Genomic DNA, 23732 nt, shown 5'->3' on the forward strand with positions numbered 1-23732 from the left:
AGCCTTGAGATTTCCCTGAATTTAAGAAACTGCTGCCATCTGCTGATATGGAGGCCATGTTTTTGTAACAAAATAAAAAGAAAAGTTAACATATCTCTAATCCTTTTCCATGGATTGGCTCTAATCAGTATCAAGGATTTCAAAACCCATGACAATATGTATGCATTTTAATTCAGAACTTGTATTTCATTTACGAAGATCTCTTAAATTGTGCTCAGCTTTTAGCTCGCTCCATATACAGTAAATCCTCCAGCAAATCTTTATATCTCTTATGAAAGGCCAGCACGAAATAAACCAAACTAGCTACTTGTTGCTGTGGGCAGTCAAAAGATTATATACTGTGTAATGTTATATAAAACAGAACAAAAGTATTTGACTTACAAAAAAAATCTGTTTAATAATGCTGCAATAAAACACTGTGCAAAGATAAATCAGTGCCTCATTTTCCTAGACACAGCTTTAAAAAAAAAAAAAAACTGTTGCATTGGAGCAAGCTGTGTTCCATCAGCGATTTCATGCAAGGCAAATAGGACACAGTTTATTAAATGTCATAGTAAGTTTTGACAAATATCAAAAGAATCCAAGTCAGCTACTTAAAACACCGCAGCATTCAAGATTGCACTAGAAATGAAGGTTTGCCACTGCAGGGTTACCAGGCTATGAACATTTCAGATTTCACAAAAGCCATTGCAATGACATAGTCACACCTCAGCTTCCCAAGAAGAAAAAATATTTGAATTAGTGACATTTAGAAGTTTTATATCACAGTTTTGTGCTATGGATGGAGCCGTGTTATATTTTACAGCAGGGTTATCCAAACTTGGCAACTTTTAAGACTTATGGACTTCAACTCCCAGAATTCCCCAGTCAGCATTCTGGGAGTTGAAGTCCATAAGTCTTAAAGTTGCCATCACCAAAGTTGGACACCCTTATTTTACAAACTCAAAAAACATTTTCCATATCCCAGCATTTACTGAGCAAGCCTCCTTCCTCTGCCATATTCCCCTCTTGTAATAAGACATTGGGCAAGCTTTTCATTAAATGAACTAGGCAAATATTTCTAAAACTTCTACTACAGTTCTGCTAACAAGCTAGATGGTGTTTTAGTTGGGAAAATTTCCCTTTTCAGCTCCATACACTTTCATGCACCCTGAAATCTTGCCTCTTGGTTAAATTAACTTGGAAAATGGAATTGTAATTCCTTTGTCCAGAGTTATGCAAAACAGTACATTTTAATTCTAATGTTTCCACTGTCTTCCTGCTTTCCTTTTTTAGCTCTCTTTTACCATTTGAGGTTTCTAGAGCAGTGCCCAAAATTGACTCCTTCAAGACGTGTGGACTTCAACTCATAGAATTCCCTAGCCAGCATGGGGAATTCTGGAAATTGAAGTCTACAAGTCTTAAAATTGCCAAGGTTGGGCACCCTTGTTTTAAGATTTTTAAAAACCCCAGATTGTCTTCTGCTTTAGCTTGAAAAGTTCCTAAATTCCATTTTCAAGGTTGAGGAAATTATCTGCTGTAAAGAAGTGATGGTTCTTTAAAAATTGTTTCTGATGTAAAGTTTCAGAGATATTGATAAGGGGTATATAGAAGCAGGAATCTTATACTTCCAACATACCACAACATTTAAATATTCTGATGTTATGCGAAGATAGTAGCAGAAACCTAGTTGTCGAGTCATATTCTCATACAAAACAATTTAACTCCACTATGGATCTCCAACTACAGTATGCAAGGGCATACAGTCCTTAAAAGACAGATTATGTCGCCTATGTCACTAAATCAGATATTCAATTGTCACACATTTGCAATAACCAAACAGCACTTCCAACTTTCTGAATTATGATTATAAATTGGTGCATGACAATGAGACACACCACACAGACCCATTTCCTTCACCTTATCCAAATTCATATGTTTGTGGAGTTCTTGGTCCTCTCTGTTTGCTTGCAGACATTTCATTACCCAAATAAATAACATTATAATCACCATCATCCTCATCAGTGAATGTGGGTTTTCTGCCTGTTCATATATAGTAACTTGCCCTGCCAGGGTTGGTGGGGATGTGGTTATCTGCTTGGTATTTACTTGATTAGGATATTGTTTTCTGCTGGATTGTTTGTCTGGTGTTAATGCCTGCTTATCTGGGTACCTGCTGTGGGAGAGGAATGGTTTTCTTTCTAGCGTTTTTACTGTCCCTTCTACTGTCTCTGGTGTTTGTTTTTTAAAAATCAGCTGATGCATCCGTATAAAAGTTAGAACTCTGCTGTGATAATTAGCCCTTTTAAAAAGCGGAACATAAATATATTTTGAAAGGTATTTTTAAAGATCTTGAATTAAATTAATTTTAATTAAGTATTTGTGTATGAGAGAGCGATAGTGAACATGCACAGAAGAGTGAGAGGGAAGTACCCTAAAGATTTACTTCTAAAAGGAGAAACTGATAACAAAAGGAGAGGGATCATTGTCAAGAGAGGTCCACAGTAGGAGATAAATCCAGAATACAAATCTAATAGCAAAAAGGTATTTTCCTTAAACTGAAGCTGCATAGAGCTGAATCTGACTAGGAGAAGGTGGTTGAGGAAATAAGTAGAAAAAAGCAGTCCCATTTTTAAGCTACAAGCAGAGAGACACACAAACCAGTTATGTTGGTGATGGTATTTATGAATAACAGCAGACATGAACAAAACATGAAAGCTGTTTGCCAAACAGATTGCTGCAAGGTAACTTCTCATTTTTCCATTTAAATACGTAAGATTTAGTTACATAAAGTGTGTATAAATGTAGCAGCTGGTGCATAAAAATGTAGTCTTAAAACTTGAGCTGAGAAATTAGGAGTGGCAGTTGCCAGTGTGCTTTGAAAAAGATAATCAGCTAATTAAAATCTCAGGATAAAGCTGCAGAATTAGACATATTTATGGAAGATTACATTTTTTTCCTGACACTCAGGGGGACCTATTTCCAAATAAATCTGCTGGGCTACATATTTCTAACCTCATTGATTAGAATAGCCCCACCTGTAGATTCTGCTCATGAGCTGCACCCCTTGGATTCAATGGCTATGGTCACACAACATACTCATCATAAACTCATACTTTACTTAATACATCCAGATTTGTAGAAATCACTGAACCATAAATTAGCCACACAGATGAGAGTCACAAAGCCCTAGGGTCACTAAGCTAAAATGTGATTGGCTAGTTTGTGGTTCATTGTATTACACAAATGCTTTGTAACAGCCCAAAGAAAGGACAAAATTGCTGATATTCTAGTTCATGGATGTCAAACTCGCTGCGTCATGTCACCATCACGTGACACTTTTCCCATTTGTGTAGCTGGAGTAGATGTGGCCTGCGCGTGATGCGTCCGGCCCGTCCGCCGCCAGTTTGACACCCCTGTTCTAGGTTGTTCCACCCTCTGGGACTTCAACTATCTAAAATAAGAGCCCTATTATATTTTAATTCAAAATCAATCCATCATAACTCCCAGATGGGTTTAGAAAATAAGGCAACCTAAGAAAAATATTTTGTTTTTGACCTCTTAAAAATGTTCTTGACTATCCTAAGAGTGCTTTCTTTTTAAATTATGATGGGAGATTCATAAAACACTATTATCAAAAATCTATGTTTTTCAGCCAGCTCTAGCTAAGGAAACATATAGCCTATTTTTGCCTTGCAAATGCAAAACACAGGGATCTTTTTTTTCTATCATCTCTTATAAATAAACCTTGGTATTATTCAGAGAGAGAGCCCTGGTTTTGATTATTTGCATCACAAGAAGATGCTGAAGCTATAAGAGACAAGTGCACATTTTTCTTAATAATGAAACTCAAAATAAATTTTATCCATCCACTTCCCTCCCAACTGCCCCCAAGCCCTTAAACTAATATAAGGCACAAAGAACTGGTGTGTTTGAGCAATGTCTTCATTCTTCCTTGTCCTCCCGAGTTTGGCCCTGAGTCAGCAGTTCTCCTTCAGGTGATGACAGTAGGACCCTTACGACCTGTTCTCTCATGAATCTGAGATATTTTCAGTGCAATGGCAATGAGTGGACTCAAAACTGCCTAGAGAAAAGATAAATAAAAGATGCTTTGAAAAAAACAATATTTTATAATACATAATAAACTTAATAATAAATATTTTAAATATTTAAACCAGAGGTTCACTTAAGGCCCATCTATATATGCATATGTTAAGTCTGCCGATTCCACCAGTATGTTTCCATAAACTAACATGTCTTTCAAAATTCATGTTTAAAGTAGAAAAGGAATTGGATATTAAAAATGCAAAAAATAGTATGTGACTAAAACATGCATGATGTTAATTGGAAAGAAGATAGCCGAATGATTTGTTCCCATTGAATATTTTGTCTCCCAGGCTTCACATGGGAGGTAACACAAAGCTTTGGATAACATTTCAAAATGCCAGCTTGACAACAAAGGGTGTGTGTGAATGTTTGATACTAAAAATGTGATGTTAATTAAGCTAGCAAGGTGGGAGACTAGATGTAGGATACAGTTGGCTTTATTGATGGCTTTGTGATGCTTGACTCCTGTTTTTTATATATGTTATGTATTTTATTTGTTTTATCTATTTTATTGTAAATCACCCACAGACATCTACGTCGGATGGGAGGCTATGTAAGTCAAATAAATAATAATAATAATAATTAAGTATTTAATTAAACTAGGTCCTTAGGAAAGACTCGACAGGGGAACAAAAATGCCAAATCCAAGCAGCTGACTGACTGTGTGACCACCACCACCACCACCACCAACAACAATAATAGTAATTTGCATTTACTTAGATCTCATGTTAGCAGTAAGTCTTTATTTGTGTAAATATAGGATACTTTAATTTTTTTCAGTGAGGAAAAATGGGTATTTTCAAGAACAAGGTGGAAATGTTGAACTAATTTAAACATTTAGCATTATTTACAGATTGAAAATCATTTTGTTCATTTATTTATGAATTGATGTGTTCAGCAACTGCTGGTCAAGAAAAGATCGGAATGATTGAACCAGTTCTCTTTGCCACAGCCTCCACCTACTCATCCAGGAGAGATTCCATATTTGTATTTACTGTTTCAAAGAAGTACAGGAATCAAGAGCAATTTCAGGTGCTACCTTGGCATTTGAAAGCCTCTGTAGAAAAATAATTCTGTCTTGCTAGGATACAATCTGTTCTATCCCCACCCACTCTTTCATAGATCCAGGCACTGAGGTCAAGACGTCCACTATATCTCCATTGACCTCGGATGAGAGATATGTCACTGGTTATCATCAGTATATTAATTTTTTTGGGGTGCCTTGGAGTCAGTATTGACTCTTGGCAACTGTATGGACAACTCCTACAATTTTTTTGGGCAAGATTTGAGATGCGATTCGCCATTGCCTCCTTCCAAGAGTTGAGAAAAAGAGAGTGATTGGCGCAAAGTCATCCAGTTGGGTTCCTGGTATCCTGGTTACCACCCTGATCCTTAACCACTACAACAAATTTACCCTCTGTATTTGATCACCTCAAACCCAGGGTTGTAGATGTAGATGTTAAAGAAAACTGAAGTTTCCAAAAGTTCAAACTCTCCCATGAACGCCTAATTTAAAGTTTTGCTAACCAGAGAGAGCAACTTAAAAAGAGAGAGTACAAATTTTCAGCATTCCATTAGACAAATCAAATACAGTACCTTTTGCTTCTATAAATTACTTAAATGAAACATTATCTTGGAAACTTCTGCTTTTATGACTTTGTGAACTTTACTGTCAATGGGGAAATGATATAACAGAGGAAGTGTTTACTTAATGTCTAATGTCAAAGGTAATATTTCACTCTTATCCATTAATAAAAAAATCAATACTGTAATAACACCAAGTCTAACCCAACAAACAAATCCCACAAATTCTATGTCACAACTTTGATATGATTTTAATGTTCCTGTACTAACTAGCTGAACTTTTTATGTGTGAGAAAAATCACATAATGGTTTTAGAAACATCCCTCTTAAACTGAAAACCCAGAAAGGTTTTTGGCTGAAATCAAATCAGCTTATCATAAATAAGACAGGAACCACTTCTATGAGCCTAAACACTGCTCTATAATACAGTGCATTATGAAAATAGGAACTTGTTTAATTTATTGCATTTTTAATAGTACGTGATTCAAGTAATTCCAAGATCTGTTTCACAAAATAATGACATCATTTTAAGGGTGGAGGACATGTTGTTTTAATATATATCTGAAATGTTATTGTCTTCTGCTCCCAGCAAAACTCTGCAAACCTTTTTCTGAAAAATGAAAACGATCTTCTAAAAAAACAGGTATGTCATGAGCTAGAAAGATAACTAGGTATTTCTTTCCAACCCATCTGTTTAATAGATAAATATCTATTTATCTTTCTTTCTTTATAACTTGCTCTTTTTCCAGTACTCTTATACCTGTAACTTAATATTAGAAATACAATGGGCCTTCTAAGATATCTCAGAGCCACAGGCACTATGAGGCTCAGGACAGGTAATCTTTCTTATAAGGGATGAAATGGAAATTTGGTCTTGTAAAAATCCAGGAGTAGAGTAGTTAATTATACATTCATTAGAAAACAATAATAATAATGCTGAGCATGAATGGGGTTGGTCTTTCAACTTTTGAAAAATTATTGAAGATTCTATCTTAAATGTCTGCTTAGTCTCTAAACATCTTCTTCATGCAAGGAAGAAGGGGAAACTGGTAACAGATAAGTAGATGGATACATAAGATAGAACAGGGCTGTCAAACTTGATTTCATTGAGGGCCGTATCAGGGTTGTGTTTGACTTCAGGAGGCCAGGGTGGGTTTGGCGAGAGTGGCATGGGCATCTCGACGTCACTCGTATTGGGGCACCTGTGGCAGCCCAAGCGCTCTGCCAGAGAAAATGGGCTCCTTCAGCTGCCCTCGTGGGCTCCATTTTTGGGTGTGATGGTCTCCTGCAGCTCTCTGTCAGTAAAAACAGAGTTCGGGAAGGCCACACACAGCCCTTGTGGGCTCCGTTTTTGGCTGCGACAGCCTCCTGCAACCCTCTGCCAGTGAAAATGGAGCTCGGGAAGGCCGCAGGTGGTCCTGCCAAGATATCTTTGCTGGCAGAGACACTGCGGGCCAGTCCTTCACTATTTCTAGGGCAGCCCTATGGCCAGATCTAAGCACCTGGCGGGCCAGATCCAGGCCTTGAGTTTGACACCCCTGAGATAGAGGATAGACAGACAGACAGACAGGCGCAACTAAGTACAAGGCAAAACTATGACCATAACCCAAAATGCAAACTCCATTTTTTGCTTCAATAAAGTACTCGTTTAACTGAAGTCAGTTAATTTTCTCTAATTACTGTTTTTCAATTGAATAACCTGTAGAGATCCTGCCCTCAGTGTATTTCTGTTCAGTTCGCTAATTTCTCTTTTGCTAACCATCTCGTTCCCTAATGCTCTACCCATCAACCAAAGACCACCTCTCCAGTCATTATGCCAGCCATTTCACTCATGCTTCACCTGCTCTCTCCAGTCACCCCACACTTCCCTTCTCTCCTCAATAATTTACTCAGCACTTTAGAAAAACAAAATTGCCATCCAATTTTACATCTTCCTATGGCTGCTTCAGGTCTGAACAATGCTCAATTCGTGTACCATCAAAGCTAAAATCGGTAGATGTGGAGAGACCTGGCCTGTAAACGAGCTGGAGAATACTGAACGGATAACCTCATCAATCATCAGTTACTGCAATGTAAAACAGTGCCTTCTCCTGCATTCATGGAGGTTTCTAGCTAAGATGCGGCAGGAGGAAGACACTGCCAAAAAAGATTTCATTAAAAAGAACCATACTTTTTTCTCCTTTTATTTCAGGGGGCAACTGGATTTATGCCGTACTTCAACTCACAGCCACTTGCACTTTGCAGTATCCATTATCAAACAATGCATTTTCTACACACCGTTCTGAAAATTCACAGGATGTAAATGGAGAATAAAAAAAACCCACTTGCTGGATTTTGTATGTGAAATGGCACTACTTGTGAATTGAGACAATTAATGCTAGGTTGTTCTGCCCCAGCTACGGACCCGAAAGAACGCAGCACACACAAAGTCTGTACAAACCTTAGTTTACTAAATTAAATCAATCTTTTTCAAACAAAGACTGTTAATTAACTTTCTTAACAGCCTACAAGAATCCAAAGAATAAATAATCATAATCTTACTATGGTTGGCAGAAAGCCCAAAAGCAATTTGCAGGAAACTGAAAAGAGAACTAAGATCAAGACGCGAAGGAGAGTGAATGAAGTTGTTCCCTGCAAATTGCCTTAGTCGTTGTCCTTCCTTAAATAAGCTAAGGGAGTGGCCAATTAGCCCCAAGCCTTACTCTCGAGGAGATCTTCTCCTGAGGAGCCACTCCTGCCTTTTGGCAGCTCTGCGCACCCATGCATCGAGAAGAGGCTCCTCTTCTTACTCTTCACTTATAGGAGCTTCTGGAGGTTCTGAAGGCCCTGGCTGAATCCTCGCTTCTGGCACCACATCTTCTCCAGCCTCCTCATTGTCTGACTCGAGTGCCAGCTGCACAGGCTGCTGGCGCAGCACCACACCAGCCTCCTCGCTGTTGGAATCAGCTACTAGCTGCACAGGCCACTGATGGGCCACAACATAGGTAGATCACAAGGATCCACTTAAGGCAAGGTGACTTTACTTCAAAGTACACGATTGTCCCTGCCTTCTTGTTAAGGGGCAAAATAGCAGGGATCTATCTATGTGTTTCATTAACGTTATGGGACATTCCAAAGAATATAACCAATGGTGCTGTTACTATTTATCAAGAATCTTATTTTATTAATCATGCAAATTATATCACCTCTATTTCACTAAATAAAAGAAGAAGTTTGAGTCTTCATATCTGTTTCTTCCAAAACAGTATTTTCCTACCTGGGTTCTCCAAATGTGTTTGATGCTTTTCCTCACTAGCTGGAGCTGATTTTTACAGTATTTTTTTTTAAAGGAAAAATCTTTATTTCAGATTGTGCATACAGTTACACTGTAGAAAACAGCGATGGCTGAGTGACACTGTCCTGCCCTGTGTAAGAGGAAATGGAAATGCTTCCTGGTTGCTAAGGGGTGTTTTTAAAAAATCAACATGGCAGCCATGATCATACAATTGAAGGCCTACCTGATTTTATGCATGCTCCACATACCAAACGGGGTATTGGGCTTTGATTGCACTACCACAGCTGCCACCTTATTGCCATCTTATTTCATATGCTGCCAACACCCCACTTGTTCTTCCAGAATCAAATCACATTTTTTCATAAGCCACCAACTTTTCCATAGCAAAATTGCTGTTTCTGGGAAAATATTATTCAGGAACATTCTGCTAAGACAGTTTTAAATGCTATTATCTGACTCTTACTGCATAAAGTAAGAACAAACACATTTTATAGTAATTTTATTAAACATTACAATTACAAAGATGAAACTAATAGAAACTAAAAAAAAAAACCCTAAAAAAATAAAAATAAAAAGGTAGCAAATGCAGAGAAATAAAAGTAAAAAAGAAAGAATAAGAACACAGTAAAAGAAAAGAAAAGAAATATATAAAGAAATGACTTCCACCTTCCTTGGAACAAGTCTAAACAATTTGTTAACTTTTCACCCTCTCTTAAAGTACAATAAATGACCTCTTCTTGCCATATCTCATCTCTTATCTATAAATAAAGGATGGAAATATATGGTACAGTTTGTAAATATATAATCCGGTCAAGTACAATAAATTATATCTAAAAATAGTTCAGATATTAATTCAAAATGTGCAATAATTATTTTATTATTCTGTTCACCTTTTCATAAGCAACTAGTTGAGAACCACCTGATACAAATGAATTTAGCACAGTCATAGTTTCACTTGATAAAGAAATAAAATCAAATTATAAGAGTACATAGAAGTTCAAGGTTCCATTTATTATAACTATCTAATAAAAGCCATGCAAAGGTTATGGCTCTTGAATAATAGTACGACAAGCAGGGGCACTTTTTCAACTAATTATCAAAATGATACACATGATTTCCAGTTCTGTAGTACTCAAAGTGCTTGTTATTCCAGTTATAAAGTGAAATAAAGGTTTTGTTCACAAAATTATGGTTTGTGGTAAGCAGGTATTTGGTCTGGTATCCCAGCAACTTCCAGAGTAGCCAATATTTTGCTTTGTTTCATTGATATGTTAAAACGATGGCCTGATTTGAGGAAACTTTTGTTCTACCCATCTCATATTTTCTGCCTCTCAGGATCAAAAATACCCAGGTGATCAGCCCGTCTGGGTTCCACTTAAGATTCCTGAGTTTGTATTAAAAGGCCAGAAGTAGTATAATTACCTAAGCCAAGTTTTGTATCTGGAGGCAGATATTATAACAAGACCGGATGAAATAAGTAAATTAACTTATATCTAATCTTGGGGAAGAACTATGGGCAAAGCATTTTGCCTTAAGTGCTTTGAACCATGTTCTTCCTTCAGATAGCACATTAATAATCTATTAATATTAGTTATATAATATTAGTTATGTAATAATAAATACAGGAGTGAAATTCAGCATGTTCTCACAGGTTCTGGAGAACCAGTAGTGGAAATTTTGAGTAGTTCGGAGAATTGGCAAATACTATCTCTGGCTGGTCCCAGAGTGGGGTGGGAATGGAGATTTTGCAACAGCCTTCCCCCAGGAGTGGGGAGGGAATGGGGATTTTGCAGTATCCTTCCCCTGCCATGCCCACCAAGCCACTCCCACAGAACAAAAAAAAAAATGGATTTCACCACTGGTGTTATATTATATCTTTATATGATGGCTAAGCTTTTCCGGACCGAGTACATAAAGCGCATGCACCTGAACTCCCCAAATGCAATGCCCCCTTGCATGTGTCTCACCCCGCGCATGTGTGCGTGGCCCCCATGCATGCATGCACGCCCCCACATTCCCTCCACCTCTTGCGCATGCTTGTGCAGCCCTGCGCATGCATGCACGGGCCCCCCTGCACCAGCATCACCCCCCGCACATGTGCGGCAGAGAGCCGGCGACCAGCTGGCCAGCAGGAGGCGCACATGCATGCGTGGCAAACCTGAACTGGGGTGATGGCTTGCGTGCCCACAGAGAGGGTGCTGCGTGCCACCTATGGCACATGTGCCATAGGTTCGCCATCACGGATATGTACACTAGCTGAATACCCGTGCTCCACTACGAAACTATGTGATCGGGCTTGATAAATTGACACTTACAGCTTGAAAATTAATGAGTAGCTACCATCGGCCTCTTCTCTCCCTCAGCCTTCCCCCACAGAAGCCTCCCCTATCCTAATTAGCATCAGAGCATGTTAATAATAATATAGGAAATACTAATGCTCTGATGGTCATTTCGATTAGTGAGCACCTAGAAGCCAAGAGGAACATACATGGCAAATTTCAAGTTTGGGAGCCTGAAGCCTTCCAAATAATGTTTAGTAACTATCTTATTATATAGATAATCCTCAATGTAGAATTGTAATTGAGCCTGGAATGATATTTGTAAATTCTTGCAGTCATTAAGCCAGTCACAATGTGACCGTGTTTGATTTTACAATCTTTATTGCATTGGTTGTTAAGTGAATGCAATGGTTGTTAAGTAAATCCCTTTTATTCAGTGGAATTTTTTTTTGGCCAAAACTAGAAGTAAACACTGGAAACTGATTTAAAAAATGTAAAAACTCATGGTCATTTGACCCTGGGATACGGCAAGTGGTTGTAAATACAACAGCTGCCAAGCACCAAAATGTAATCATATGATCCAGGGGTGGGTGGGTTTGTAAGCCGTTAGAACTTCAAAATCAGATTGTAACTACTTTTGGGGGGAGGTCTGTAACTTTGAATGGTCACTAAGCGACCAATCATTAAGCAAGGACTACTGCATGACACAAACATCTAAGAGTTACAGTTCAACAACATCTAGAAGACCAATCTCCATGGGTGACAAGCAGAAGACATTTACAACTTGAAGTCTGCCAGTCAAGGAGGACTACAACTCCTAGCATCCTGGAGAGCACTACCCATGGCCATAGGATTCTCATCCGATATATCACCAAATACCTCAAAGTCATCTAGAGTTCTGGTTTTAGCTTATTCTCCATAACATTTCTGTGGTAAAACAGTTCCCTTGTCTACTGCCCCAAACAGTAACTTCTACCAAATCTGTAAATGAAAACTGAGCAAAAATTTCCCAAAAAGTAAAATGTGTCCTTTGCCTGTGATATAAGGCACTTTTAAACCATGGGTGTCAAACTCGCAGTGTCACATTGCTGTCATGTGATGTTTTCCCCCTTCATGGAGCTGGGATGGGTGTGGCCTACACATGACGCATATACAGCCTATGAGCTGCCAGTCTGACACCCCTGTACAGTGACTATGAATTTCATGAAGGCCGTGGATTAAAGGGAAAATAAAACCTTATTGAAATAATATATTCTGTACATTGATGCCTTTCATTTTAGCCATGTTCAAATTTAAGAAGTGAATTAGCTTTTCTGATTGTTTGATCTGTCACACTGCAAAATCATCTGGTAATTTACTTAACCATCCTGCACTTTCGCCATAAACTTAACTACGGTCACTATAAATTGTGTTAGTTCAAAAGCAGCTGTAGACACCAACCATCCCATGACGTCAGATGAATTTGGCAGCTAAACTCATGACTCAACTGCAATGGTATACAAATGCCTTTGGGGGGAGGGCAGAATTTCATTTTGTAGTAGTGAAACTCAGCTGAGGTTGAGAGCCATCTGTTTCCCCACTGGAACGCAGAACTTTTAAGGCAGGGTTTTCAAGCATTTTTAGCTCAGCCTTTTTCAACTTCAGACCCACAGAAGGTTAGCCATGGCATTTTTTTTTTTTTGCAGGAAACTAAATCAGCCCTACCCTTTTCATTGCATCTTAAAAAAAAAATTGGCATAGTTACGGTCAAGTTAACTTGAACTCTCAGTTTCACCTTCTCTTCTAAGTGTAGGGGATGAACAGGTATAAGTTTCTCGAAGTTTATAAAATTTATTTTATTTTCCTCCTTACTAATTGATTTTACTTCCTTTTTGCGTGGAAAGACTTTCTGTTCCAGGATGGAGAACACCTTAGACAAGGCTAAACCAGGGGTGTCCGGATGCGGCCCTCAGGATACTTAGATCTGGCCTGCGGGGCCGCGCTGGAAACAGCGAAGGAGCAGCCTGCAGTGCTTCTGCCAGCAAAAACGTGCTCCTGAGCTCCGTTTTCGGCTGCCACAGCCTCCTGCAACCTTCTGCCAGTGAAAAGGGAGCTTGGGAGCCTGTTTTTGCTGGCAGAGTGCTCGTGCCACCACAGGTGCCCCTGACAGGAGTGAGGTTGAACTGGCCATGCCCACCCTGGCCCTGGGCCCCCCACCCCTGAGGTCAAACATAACCCTGATGTGGCCCTCAATGAAATCAAGTTTGACACCCCTGTGCTAAACAATGGCTTTTTGGACAAAAGCACTGATTGTCCTCAGCTTTCAAAAATTAGACGGAATAAAGCACAATGGCTCTAACCAAAGTTGAGAATCAGAATTTAGGTGGTCCTTCTTCTTTTTTAGTTAATCCCCTTCTGTCCAAAATTTTTTCACAATGCAAACCAATCAGATTTTTAAAAAAACACTACTATAATTAGTCACCTGAAAGTTATTTCTGGGAAAAATATGTTTTAAACTAAAAAAAAGTAATATATGAGCTTGGTTTGTCCATGACAACTAATACTGGTAGCTGTAAAACAGATTTGGGGCGGGGGGAGGAGTATTATTTGAGATGGTTGAATTATTTATGTTCAGATAGTAGTGGATCCAGAGAATAAACATCAAACATTTGAAATATTTGTTTTGTATATACTGCATTCATAATGCTTAAGGTTTCTCATGTAGATGCATTGCGTTTCTGAGTGTGATTCAAAACTAATTTCAGAGACTGTTCTCTATGTAGGTAACATTAATTACCTTTGCATTTTGACCAGGTTTTGTTTATCTCATTGAATATTTCCCCACTTTTGATATAATTGTACTCGTGTGGACTGCATTGATAATAAAATATACCTAATAACTTTTTTACTGTGCTGGAATGGATCGCTGTTCTTGCTGCCATTGATAAAACAGTGCAATTTGTCTTCTTTTTAAATGCTGCTTAAGCAACTAAGAGGGCAATGGAAAATAAAGAGGAAGCAAAAAAGCTATATTACAGAACTAAGGGAAATCGATTAATAATTGTAGTTACTATGCTATAATGCTTTCAAATGTCACTAGATTTTGTTGTTTAGTTCTATTTTTTAACAGAACAACAGAGTTGAAAGGGACCTTGGAGGTCTCCTAGTCCAACCCCCTGCTCAGGCAGGAAGCCCTATACCATTTCAGACAAATGGTTGTCTAATCTCTTCTTTAAAACTTCCAGGGTTGGAGCACACACAACTTCTGGAGGCAAGTCGTTCCACTGATAAATTGTTCTAACTGTCAGGAATGTTCTCCTTCGTTCTAGGTTGGTTTTCTCTCCTTGATTAGTTTCCATCCATCAGTTATTGTCCTTCCTTTTGAAACAAATATTTCTAAAACACTGTTATTGTTTTAAACAGATCTCCACTGTAATTTAATTTTGAATTTATAAGTATGTACATAAGCGTACATCAAAGTTACAACATATAGGGACCTATGTAGTCTTTCTTTGGGTGTTTTTTTCTTAAAATGATTCTATAGGATCTACCTTTATCAATAGTGCTCTGCTGGGTACAAGTTAAAATATCTTGAGATACACACCATATTTTATGGAAAGCACATATTCTGTACATTAATTTCAAATCATTCATTGAAAATGGCAACTGAAACACAATTATTGCTCAGTAATCTATATGACAAAGTTACTACTAACAATACCTGCTCTTACCCTTTATATTTAACAGAAGCTAATTCAAAACTGTCATAGATGAAGCATTTTCTATCAAAGAGGAAATGATAGGAAAAAATCCTTTTAAAAAAAATTCCTGCATAGGAGATGCTGCCAAAATCCCAGACACAGAGTTATTTGACAAAGTTGACAGCTTTAATGGCACAGTGTTTTTGGACACAGTAAAATCATAGCACTCCCCACTTTTTACCTTATAACTTCTATTTATTCTGGTTTGAATAATCTTTTTAGTCTGAATTAGGTGGGTCAAAATACCTCAAATAATTAGGTATTTTATTGGCAGAACATTCCCTATTGTTTTCCAAGTTATCTCAAAATACTTAAAAAAATAAAACTTGTAAAATACATGGCCTCAGTTGCCAGTGGACAGGAAGTATGACTCCTGCATATGTTTCAGAGGCTGAAAAGGCTATTAGAAAAGCACTGCAGGTTCCCTCAGATGTGTCCGGAAAGGAAATCACTACATAAAGTCTTACTTCTTTCCATGACGCATCTCCAACTGACTTGTACCCTGCCCACATTGAAAAACAACTCTCTTAAATATCATGATGTTTAAGTACAAGATATGGCAATGAATGGTAAATTTACAGAAATATTGACGACAGGAAAATAAAGGAGTAAAGGAGATTAATAATAAATAAAATTAAAATAAATTTCACATACAGTCCTAATTCACACATAATGGTAAGCAAAGATTTTTAACTACAGATTGCTGGGGAAAAAAGCTAACTCACACAGTTCAGAGATGGGCAACCACTTTGTGGCTAGGAGATATACATTGTAAAACACCTTCTCAGCTTTTAAGGGTTGTAGAGTTTCTGATGAGGGAATCAGGACTTTCTACTGGAGGCTAACACAACTCCTGTACTTTCTGTCTTTCTTTCTTTCTCTTTAATGAAAAATGTTGCTGCTGCAATTGGCAGGTTTCTGCCAACTCAATGTTGGGGCATACTGGGTGCCATGAAAAATGGTCTGCAGATCACTTATGACTCACTGATAGCTTATTTCTGCAACCAGTGGTGAATTTGGGTAAAGCAAAAACCTAAATCCCATTACGTCCTAATGCAATGTGTAAGAATCACTTGTAGTTCGATTACACTGCCTATTCTATTATCTGGGTATCAGTTGGAGATTAGTTTTTCCTCCAAAGAGTATATCCATTATTGCACAGGTTGGGCACAAACTAACCCAAGTCATGCCATTTCACACATGAAGAAAAATACTTGGTTATTCTAGCAACTGCAGCAAAACATTACTTGGGAAAGATTCCCAATCTCACTATTCCTAGTTATGGGCCATAAATTGGAACAGATATCCACAACTTCTAAGGACAGACATTGTTGCTTGTTGTTTTTTTTAAAAAAAATCTGTTTCAAGATGTTACAACATATAATAGTAAATGAGAATGACCTTGGGGGTCAAGGGAAAGAGATGCTGGCTAGAAAACAATGGGTCAAGAGAGTGGGGAGTCCCCAATGGCTTAACAGTCAGAGGAAAAAACTTAGAAAGGACCCACTTCCTACTCAGTTGATAACTAAGAATCCTAACAGTATTCCCAATATTGAAATATATTCTCCTTTTCTGGTTTTTATGCACTTGCTATTTCCCCAATTTATTGTTCCTATTGATAAAAACAGCAGTAAAGGTTTTTTTTTTTCTCCAAATAGAAAAGGAGGGGAAAAAGAAAGAAAACTATTGGCACTTTGCTCTTAATGGATTTCTAGCAAAACATCCCATCTTAAATCTTCTCCCAGATTCACTTTCCCTCCGAAAAAAAGCTGGATTGTATAATTTGATAATTTTCACGATCTCAAATACTTTTCCTACCGAGAGGCAAGGTTATTCTGCAACTATGATAGCCATCCTGAATGCAAGGCTGAACCTTAATTTTTAATTTCACGTTAGTCTCATCCCTCTGATAATTAAGACACTGCACTTCATTCTCCTCCCTCGGGAAAACCCTTCTAGCGAACATTCAGGCATTTTGCCAATCAGGCAAAATTGACAGCAAGTATGAATCTGGAGAGGTTGGCTGCATTCTGCTGAAGCAGTCCTTTAGCCTTTAACTCCTCTTTAGTACAGAACAGTTTTTGTTTATAAATACAAAAAAGAACTCTCCAGCAGCTTCGCATTTCTTCCTTACAAGGAATCCAAAAGTTGCTTGGATGTATTTCCCAACTGCAGTATTACTGCAGCAAATTACTGGAATACATTAGGAAATTAATTCTCCAGACAAATTAGCTTAACAGCAAGCTATGTTAAAAATGTTGAATTTTAATTCAGATTTATGAACGTAAAGTAAAAAAGAAAGGGAGAAATAAGGTCTCTGTTCATAAATCTTAATAGATTTATGTTTCCTTCTTTTCTTCTCTGAGGAAATTTCATGTTAATATCCCATAGCCATGTATGGTGCACATAAAAGTAGTTTTATAGAAAGAAACAGGCAACCCCTTCCCCTCAAAAAAGATATACCCTCATTACAATCAATTTGATTTTGTCTTTTGAACTGCAATTTTTTTAGGCATGGCAGGATAAGTTTTCTTAAGTTTTCTGCTTTAAGGAACAGAAAGAGCAGATGAAATCTATTCTTTTTAAATCAGGGTTTCATAGCCTGATTTATTTATTTGGAAATGCAACTCTTGAGCTTCAAATAAATGTGCTTAGACTTGCAATTTTATTTAGGTGATCTAAGAAATGCATGGATTACTGATTTTCAACCATAGAAAGTTTTGTACTTGCCAATACTTATCCTTGAACCATGAGGTAGCATAATAAGAGTACAGAGCTTATAAATATATAAAGACTCAAAATGAAGCCCTAAGAAAGTTTGGAGTCACTTGTTTGTGGGATGGGTGGTCATAATAATATGACAAAATAAAATAAATAAATAAATAAAATTATTAGATTTATGGTTTAAATGCATGGTTTAAAACCTTGGCATAGCACTGGTGACCTCAGCCAAGGCGAGATATCAATGCGATGTGATTGCAGTAAACAGGGCATTTTGAATTAAGAAAGAACAAGAGACAGAGGTAAAAGTGGGGCCAGCAACAAAATGTAAATTCTCAATACAGGGTCCTCTTTGTGATCTTTCTGGAATCTCTCTTTACAGTGAGAATTTGGGGGGGGGGGCAGGGACAGCATTTTTAGAGTTTTTAAGAAACATTTGAAAAACTTCCCCCAACTTTATCGATTCTGCTTTGCTATCCATGATTAATTCCAAATTTATACACCCTGTAAAGCAGTCTATTACTTAAAATACTCTTGCCAAGGATATACGTTGTACAATTTGTATTGTTACAATGTCTAGCCACGTGAACTGTCATTACATAGTTAAGAGTGAAACTATCTGCTTACAAAAGTGCAAATATTCAGCGTTTTTCTCCAGTTTGAAGTGATTTCAGTTAATACATGTAAGAGTTGAAAGCATGATGTCTCTGCTCAGACCTAGCCATACCCCTGCCCCCCTTCCCATGAACAGAACCAGTGGGGGAAGTCTACCATATATCTTAGTTTCCTTTGAATCTCTTAACCATATACAACAGGGATCCCCAACCCCCGGGCAGCGGCCCACTACTGGACCACATCCTATTTGCAACTGGGTCACGTGAGCACATGTGCATGTGCAGCTCAACTCATGCGAGCAGAAGGCCGCAGCACTTGCTCATGCACACACAGCTCCACTTGTAGTCGAGTTGCATGTGCATGTGCATGCACACTGCTCTCCCCTCACCTCCCCAAGCAGGGCTGCCAAGCCACAAAGGTTGGGAACCTCTGGTATACAGAATATCTTTTTCTTGGAAATGTAAAAGTAATTTATCTCTGTTTACCTGTGGCTCCCTCTCATGTTTGCTGGGATCTTTTTCATAGCTCTCCGCATAGATTCTAAGGGTGGCTCGCACATGGCTTGAAGCACTTAATCTAAAGATGAGTCTGGAAGCATCAGTGAATATAATCCTCAACCCCTGTAGAGAAAATAAATATTATATAAGCATGGAAACAGAATTCTTGAGAACAATAATGTAAATGTTACTATACTGTAGCATTTAAGAGTTCATTTGCAACAATAACTGATTTTCTTATTCAACAGAAGAATATAATTTTCAACCTTATTCTATATATCTGTACAATTGGAATTGTTTGGCTTGTCTGCTAATTAAAATAGAAATGATTCGTGTTATTCTTACTATTTGGGCCTTGGAGATATTGTCCATTAATAAAATTGTCACATTTATAATAGCAAAAGTTAAAGATAATACACATTTCTATTTCACTTTCCAATTGCTATGTTTGGAATCCACTCAAACCTAGTTGCTGCTGCTGGCAGTGAAGGATAAAGCAAAAGCGAAAAATTATTCAAATTCTCAATTATCTTCCTTAGTCTTGGTCTGGTTCTTACAGATTATTTCTCTTTCAATGATGTCATGTTATGTGAAAAAAAATCTCCTGGACATACCTGTCTTTTGGTCACAGTGCCATCTACGGGATCCACGTATTCAAAGTTAGTTCCTTTCTGCACAGTGTAAACATTGTTTCCAACAGCAAACTGTTGATTAGTGAAAGATTTGTCAGTGATCAAGGCTTCCAGGTCTCTCATTATGTAGTATGCCATTCTAGGATCCAGTGCTTCATAATCAAATCTTGTATTGTAAAAAAGAGAAGAAATATGTAAAAAGTTCATATGTATTATTTATTTATGAAATCTGTTACGGCTGCATTTATATGACTCGGCAGCTGATAGTTAAAATGGGATAGAAACAGAATAAAAACAAAACCAGTAATTAAACACATACATAAATAAGAAATAGCAACCAAGCTTTCCACAATAATATAGCTGAGAAACAGCTCACCCACATTACCAAGGCTCCAATTTTGATGGCAAAGCCAAGTTTTAGTGCCCTGTGAAAGACCAGAGGTTTGGGAAAGTCTGATCTTGGTGAGGTGGAAGGATGTTCTGAAGAGTGGGTGCCATGTCAGAAAATTAGAAATGCAATACATACAGGACAATTTTAAATCTCTCCAAACATCTGGGTCTGAATCTGGTTCTGTGCTGTAGTTCTTATCTAGCTGGGAGCAGAGGAATGAGAGCTTTGCTACTTTGGAAAAGTGTGGGAAATCCATATCCATCTATTATTTTTATACTGCTGACGCATCCCGTCGATTTTACCAGATCTATGGTTCCAGATATGATGGCATAAACCAGGGATGTCCAACCTTGGCAAACTTTAAGACTTGTGGACTTCATCTCCCAGAATTCCTCAGCCAGCCATACAAAGTCCACAGTTTTAAAGTCACCAAAATTGGACAGCCCTGGTATAAATGACACTACTACAACTTTAATGTTATAATTATTAGACCACATTTATCTATTTAATGATTTTCCTTTTATAATAAAATGCAAATAAAAATTCAATGACATTAAATAATACACGGATAAAACATCTTCAGCATTCTTAATATTTTTTTAGCTTTGGAATACCAATATTGTCTGGGTTTGATTTTTTTGGGAATATGCTGTTATTCATTTTTAAAATGTATGAAAGTGAAACTCCATATCTTGGCTATAAATTAATAGCATTCAAATTCTATTTGAATGCAGGAGTTCACTTTACAATGATTACCACTTCTCCATGCTGCAGTACAAACCAATATTGTAGTTTTTGCAAAAATTGAAATGATGGTTTGTGGTTCGACACACCCACACTCATAATTGTAATTACTTTTATCGTTATTTCTAAAGGCATAAATCAGATGTTGTAAAAACCTGAATTAAAATGGCTATTATTCTGCTGATAACTCTTCACCTGCAATAATAGTGACGGCCAAATTTTGTCCAGTGATCTCTAACAATTTCCTCCACGCCCTGCTTTCGAGCTGCCATAATTGAGAGCCAAATTAAAACAGCCCAAAGTCCATCTTTCTCTCGGATGTGGTCAGATCCTATGGAAAAAATAGTAAACATATTATAAAATAAGAGATAATCTCATTTGGATTGGAAATTGGATTGGAAAGATTGCTATTTAGTGAATTACTGTACTTCCCAAATATGTGAGAATATTCTTACTATATTAAAAATGGACTAGGATTTGGATAATTTGATAGTTTTTGTTTATGCAAGATAGGTAAAACAACAAACTTCAACTTCTCCAGACTGGTCCCCTTCCTAATCCTTTATTACACTTATTGATTGCTTTTTAAAAATTCCATGCATTTTAAAAAAGAACAGTTTATCAATTAATAGTATACAACCAGAGAGAGCCAGTTTGGTATAATGGTTAAAGGCAATGAAACTAGGAGACTGGGAGTTCTAGTCTGCCTTAAGAACAAAACTAGCTGGGTGACTTTGGGCCAGACATTTTCTCTTAATCCTAGGAAGAAGAAAGAGCAAATAATCTCTGGAAAGCTTTCAAGAAAAAAAGAGTTTTACTAAATATAAGCCAGAATGGTTCCCCTATATATCCTATATCATACAACAAGGCAAACTCAGACATTAAGAATATGGTAACGGGAAATAATTAACATACAAAGAGAAGTAATTGGACTGTTTATAAGTATCTTGATGCAATTATAAGTCAGGTTGGGAAGAAATTTAGAATTTTGTGATTTTACTGATTTTACTGATTTTTCTACTTTTTTCTCTTTTCTGTTTTTTCTTCTTCTTTTCTTTTACTTAATATGATTATCTGCATTTATTCTGGGCACTATGACAAGTGGTATCATTAATACCAATGTCAATAGTACTATTTAAAATTTTATATAGATTTTTAGTTATTTCTTAAGGTGATACTATGAATCTAGTTCTATGTATTTAATTAATGAAATAATGAATTTTACATTTTATGATAATTGTAAATAATTATTGACTAGATCCTTTCCCACTTTTTTTCTTTTATGTAGCTATTTATTCTATTCTTTAAATGCTATTTTTTAAAAAAATAAAATAAAGCACACATAGCAAAAGTACTAAATAAAATGGATGAAATATAATGTAGAATGTTTTATGGATAAATACTGATCCTGCCAATATACTTCGGAAGAGTTCATCGTTAAATTTCTATCAACTTGAGTTCACTGAGCAAAAACACACATACATTTCAAGCAGAGAATACACATTAGAATTTCATGTTCATATAAGGTTAAGTTGCTGTTCTGATTCATATTTTAAGTAGACGGAGAAGTCAAGAGAGAAATCATTTAGAAATCCTGCAGTCCAACTCAAAATTGAATTAGCTATTTTTATTTATAGAGGTTTTCATGGCACAAAGTGATTGGCATTGACTTATTCAGTGGAGGGTAAAACGATGAAGCATGTCTAACTTCATCACACAAAAGCTGCAACTTATATATTTGCATAAGATGCTGAGAGGCAAGTATGCAATGGCAGCTTTGGCCACTGATGGCACCATCCATGTATTTTGTACGTTGGCATTATAATGGTTTGGAGATCATTAAGTGCTTACTTATCCATTATTGTTCTTCTGTTCTTCTTTACTTCCTTTTACCACTTTGGGTGTTGAGGGAGATACAAAGTTCTGGCTCTTGCTTTTCTGGCTCTCTCAACCATTGTTAATTGATGTTGTTGTAGTGCATCTTTGATGTTGTCCCTCCATCTTTTTCTGGGCCTGCCTCATGTACGAGGTATATACAAAAAGAGGAGAAGGTCTGGAATCCCCCGACATCCTCTCCAGGTGAGCTAACCACTTTATTTGCTGTTTTTGAATGTATTTGTATTTGTATGCATAATGTTCTTCCCAACCTCCAAAATGTTTTATAGAGAATTTAGCATGTTTTTGTTGTTTAGGGTAAATGCCAATATACTGCTAATATAGGAACAAAATCTTTTTCTGTTGTATCAAAAAAGTCTTCTAGATATCCTGTATTTGCTTTTGCTCAAAAAATTCAGAATTAAGAGGGGCTAATCTGATGTACAGAGATTTGATTAACATATGAAACCTGATGAGGGTGAAGGCAGATATTAGCCATTATTGTAAATATGAGACCTGACTCTATGTTTAATACATTCAGCAGAAATTTATTTGATAGTCTTATTAGAGCCTTGGTGGTGCATCAGACTAAAGTGCTGTTAAGTAGCACTTAGCTGCCAGCTACCTGCAATTACTGCGAGTTCAAATCTCACCAGGCTCAAGGTTGACTCAGCCTTCCATCCTTCCGAGGTAGGTAAAATGAGGACCTGGATTGTGGGGGCAATAAGCTGACTTTGTATAAAAAAGAACACCGCTTGGGGGGGGGGAGGTGAAAGCCCTACTAAGCAGGTATATACAAAAGTATGAAGGCTATTGCTTAATGCATTGTAAGCCACCCCGAGTCTCCGGAGAAGGGCAGCATATAAATCGAACCAATAAATTTCCGTCAATTCCGTCACAACATGGAAACAGCATTGGTCGCCCTAGTGAATGATCTCTGGCGGGCCCGTGATGGGGGTTGTTCCTCCATCCTGGTCCTTCTTGACCTCTCAGCAGCTTTCGATACCATCGACCATGGTATCCTACTGCAGCGACTCGGGAGGGGATAGGAGGCACTGTTCTGCAGTGGTTCCCCTCCTATCTCTTGGGCCGCTTGCAGTTTGTATCGGCGGGGGGTCAGAGATCCTCCCAGAGGCCCCTCACTTGTGGGGTGCCTCAGAGATTGGTTCTCTCCCCCCTGCTCTTTAATATCTATATGAAGCCACTGGGTGAGATCATTCGTGGTTTTGGGGTGAGGTATCACCAATATGCGGATGATACCCAGCTTTATAACTACAGGTGCTGTAGTTTTACA

At 37.5% G+C, this 23732-nt stretch overlaps 1 protein-coding gene across 1 annotated transcript in view; it reads right to left on the reverse strand.

Annotated features, from left to right (window-relative positions):
• Window positions 1-371: 371 nt before the first annotated feature.
• Window positions 372-23732, reverse strand: part of PGM5 (phosphoglucomutase 5) — a 67680-nt gene continuing 44319 nt past the window's right edge. Inside the window, exons 8-11 of the mRNA XM_034410287.3 lie at window positions 20759-20894; window positions 19411-19594; window positions 18785-18919; window positions 372-4063 (exon numbers count right to left, since the gene is read on the reverse strand). Of these exons, the coding sequence (XP_034266178.1) occupies window positions 3974-4063; window positions 18785-18919; window positions 19411-19594; window positions 20759-20894 (545 nt within the window). The 3' untranslated portion in view covers window positions 372-3973. The remainder of the gene's footprint in view (window positions 4064-18784; window positions 18920-19410; window positions 19595-20758; window positions 20895-23732) is intronic.

Source organism: Pantherophis guttatus, chromosome 2 (assembly GCF_059756535.1).
Source record: "Pantherophis guttatus breed Tessera chromosome 2, ASM5975653v1, whole genome shotgun sequence".
NCBI classification, from domain to species: domain Eukaryota; kingdom Metazoa; phylum Chordata; class Lepidosauria; order Squamata; family Colubridae; genus Pantherophis; species Pantherophis guttatus.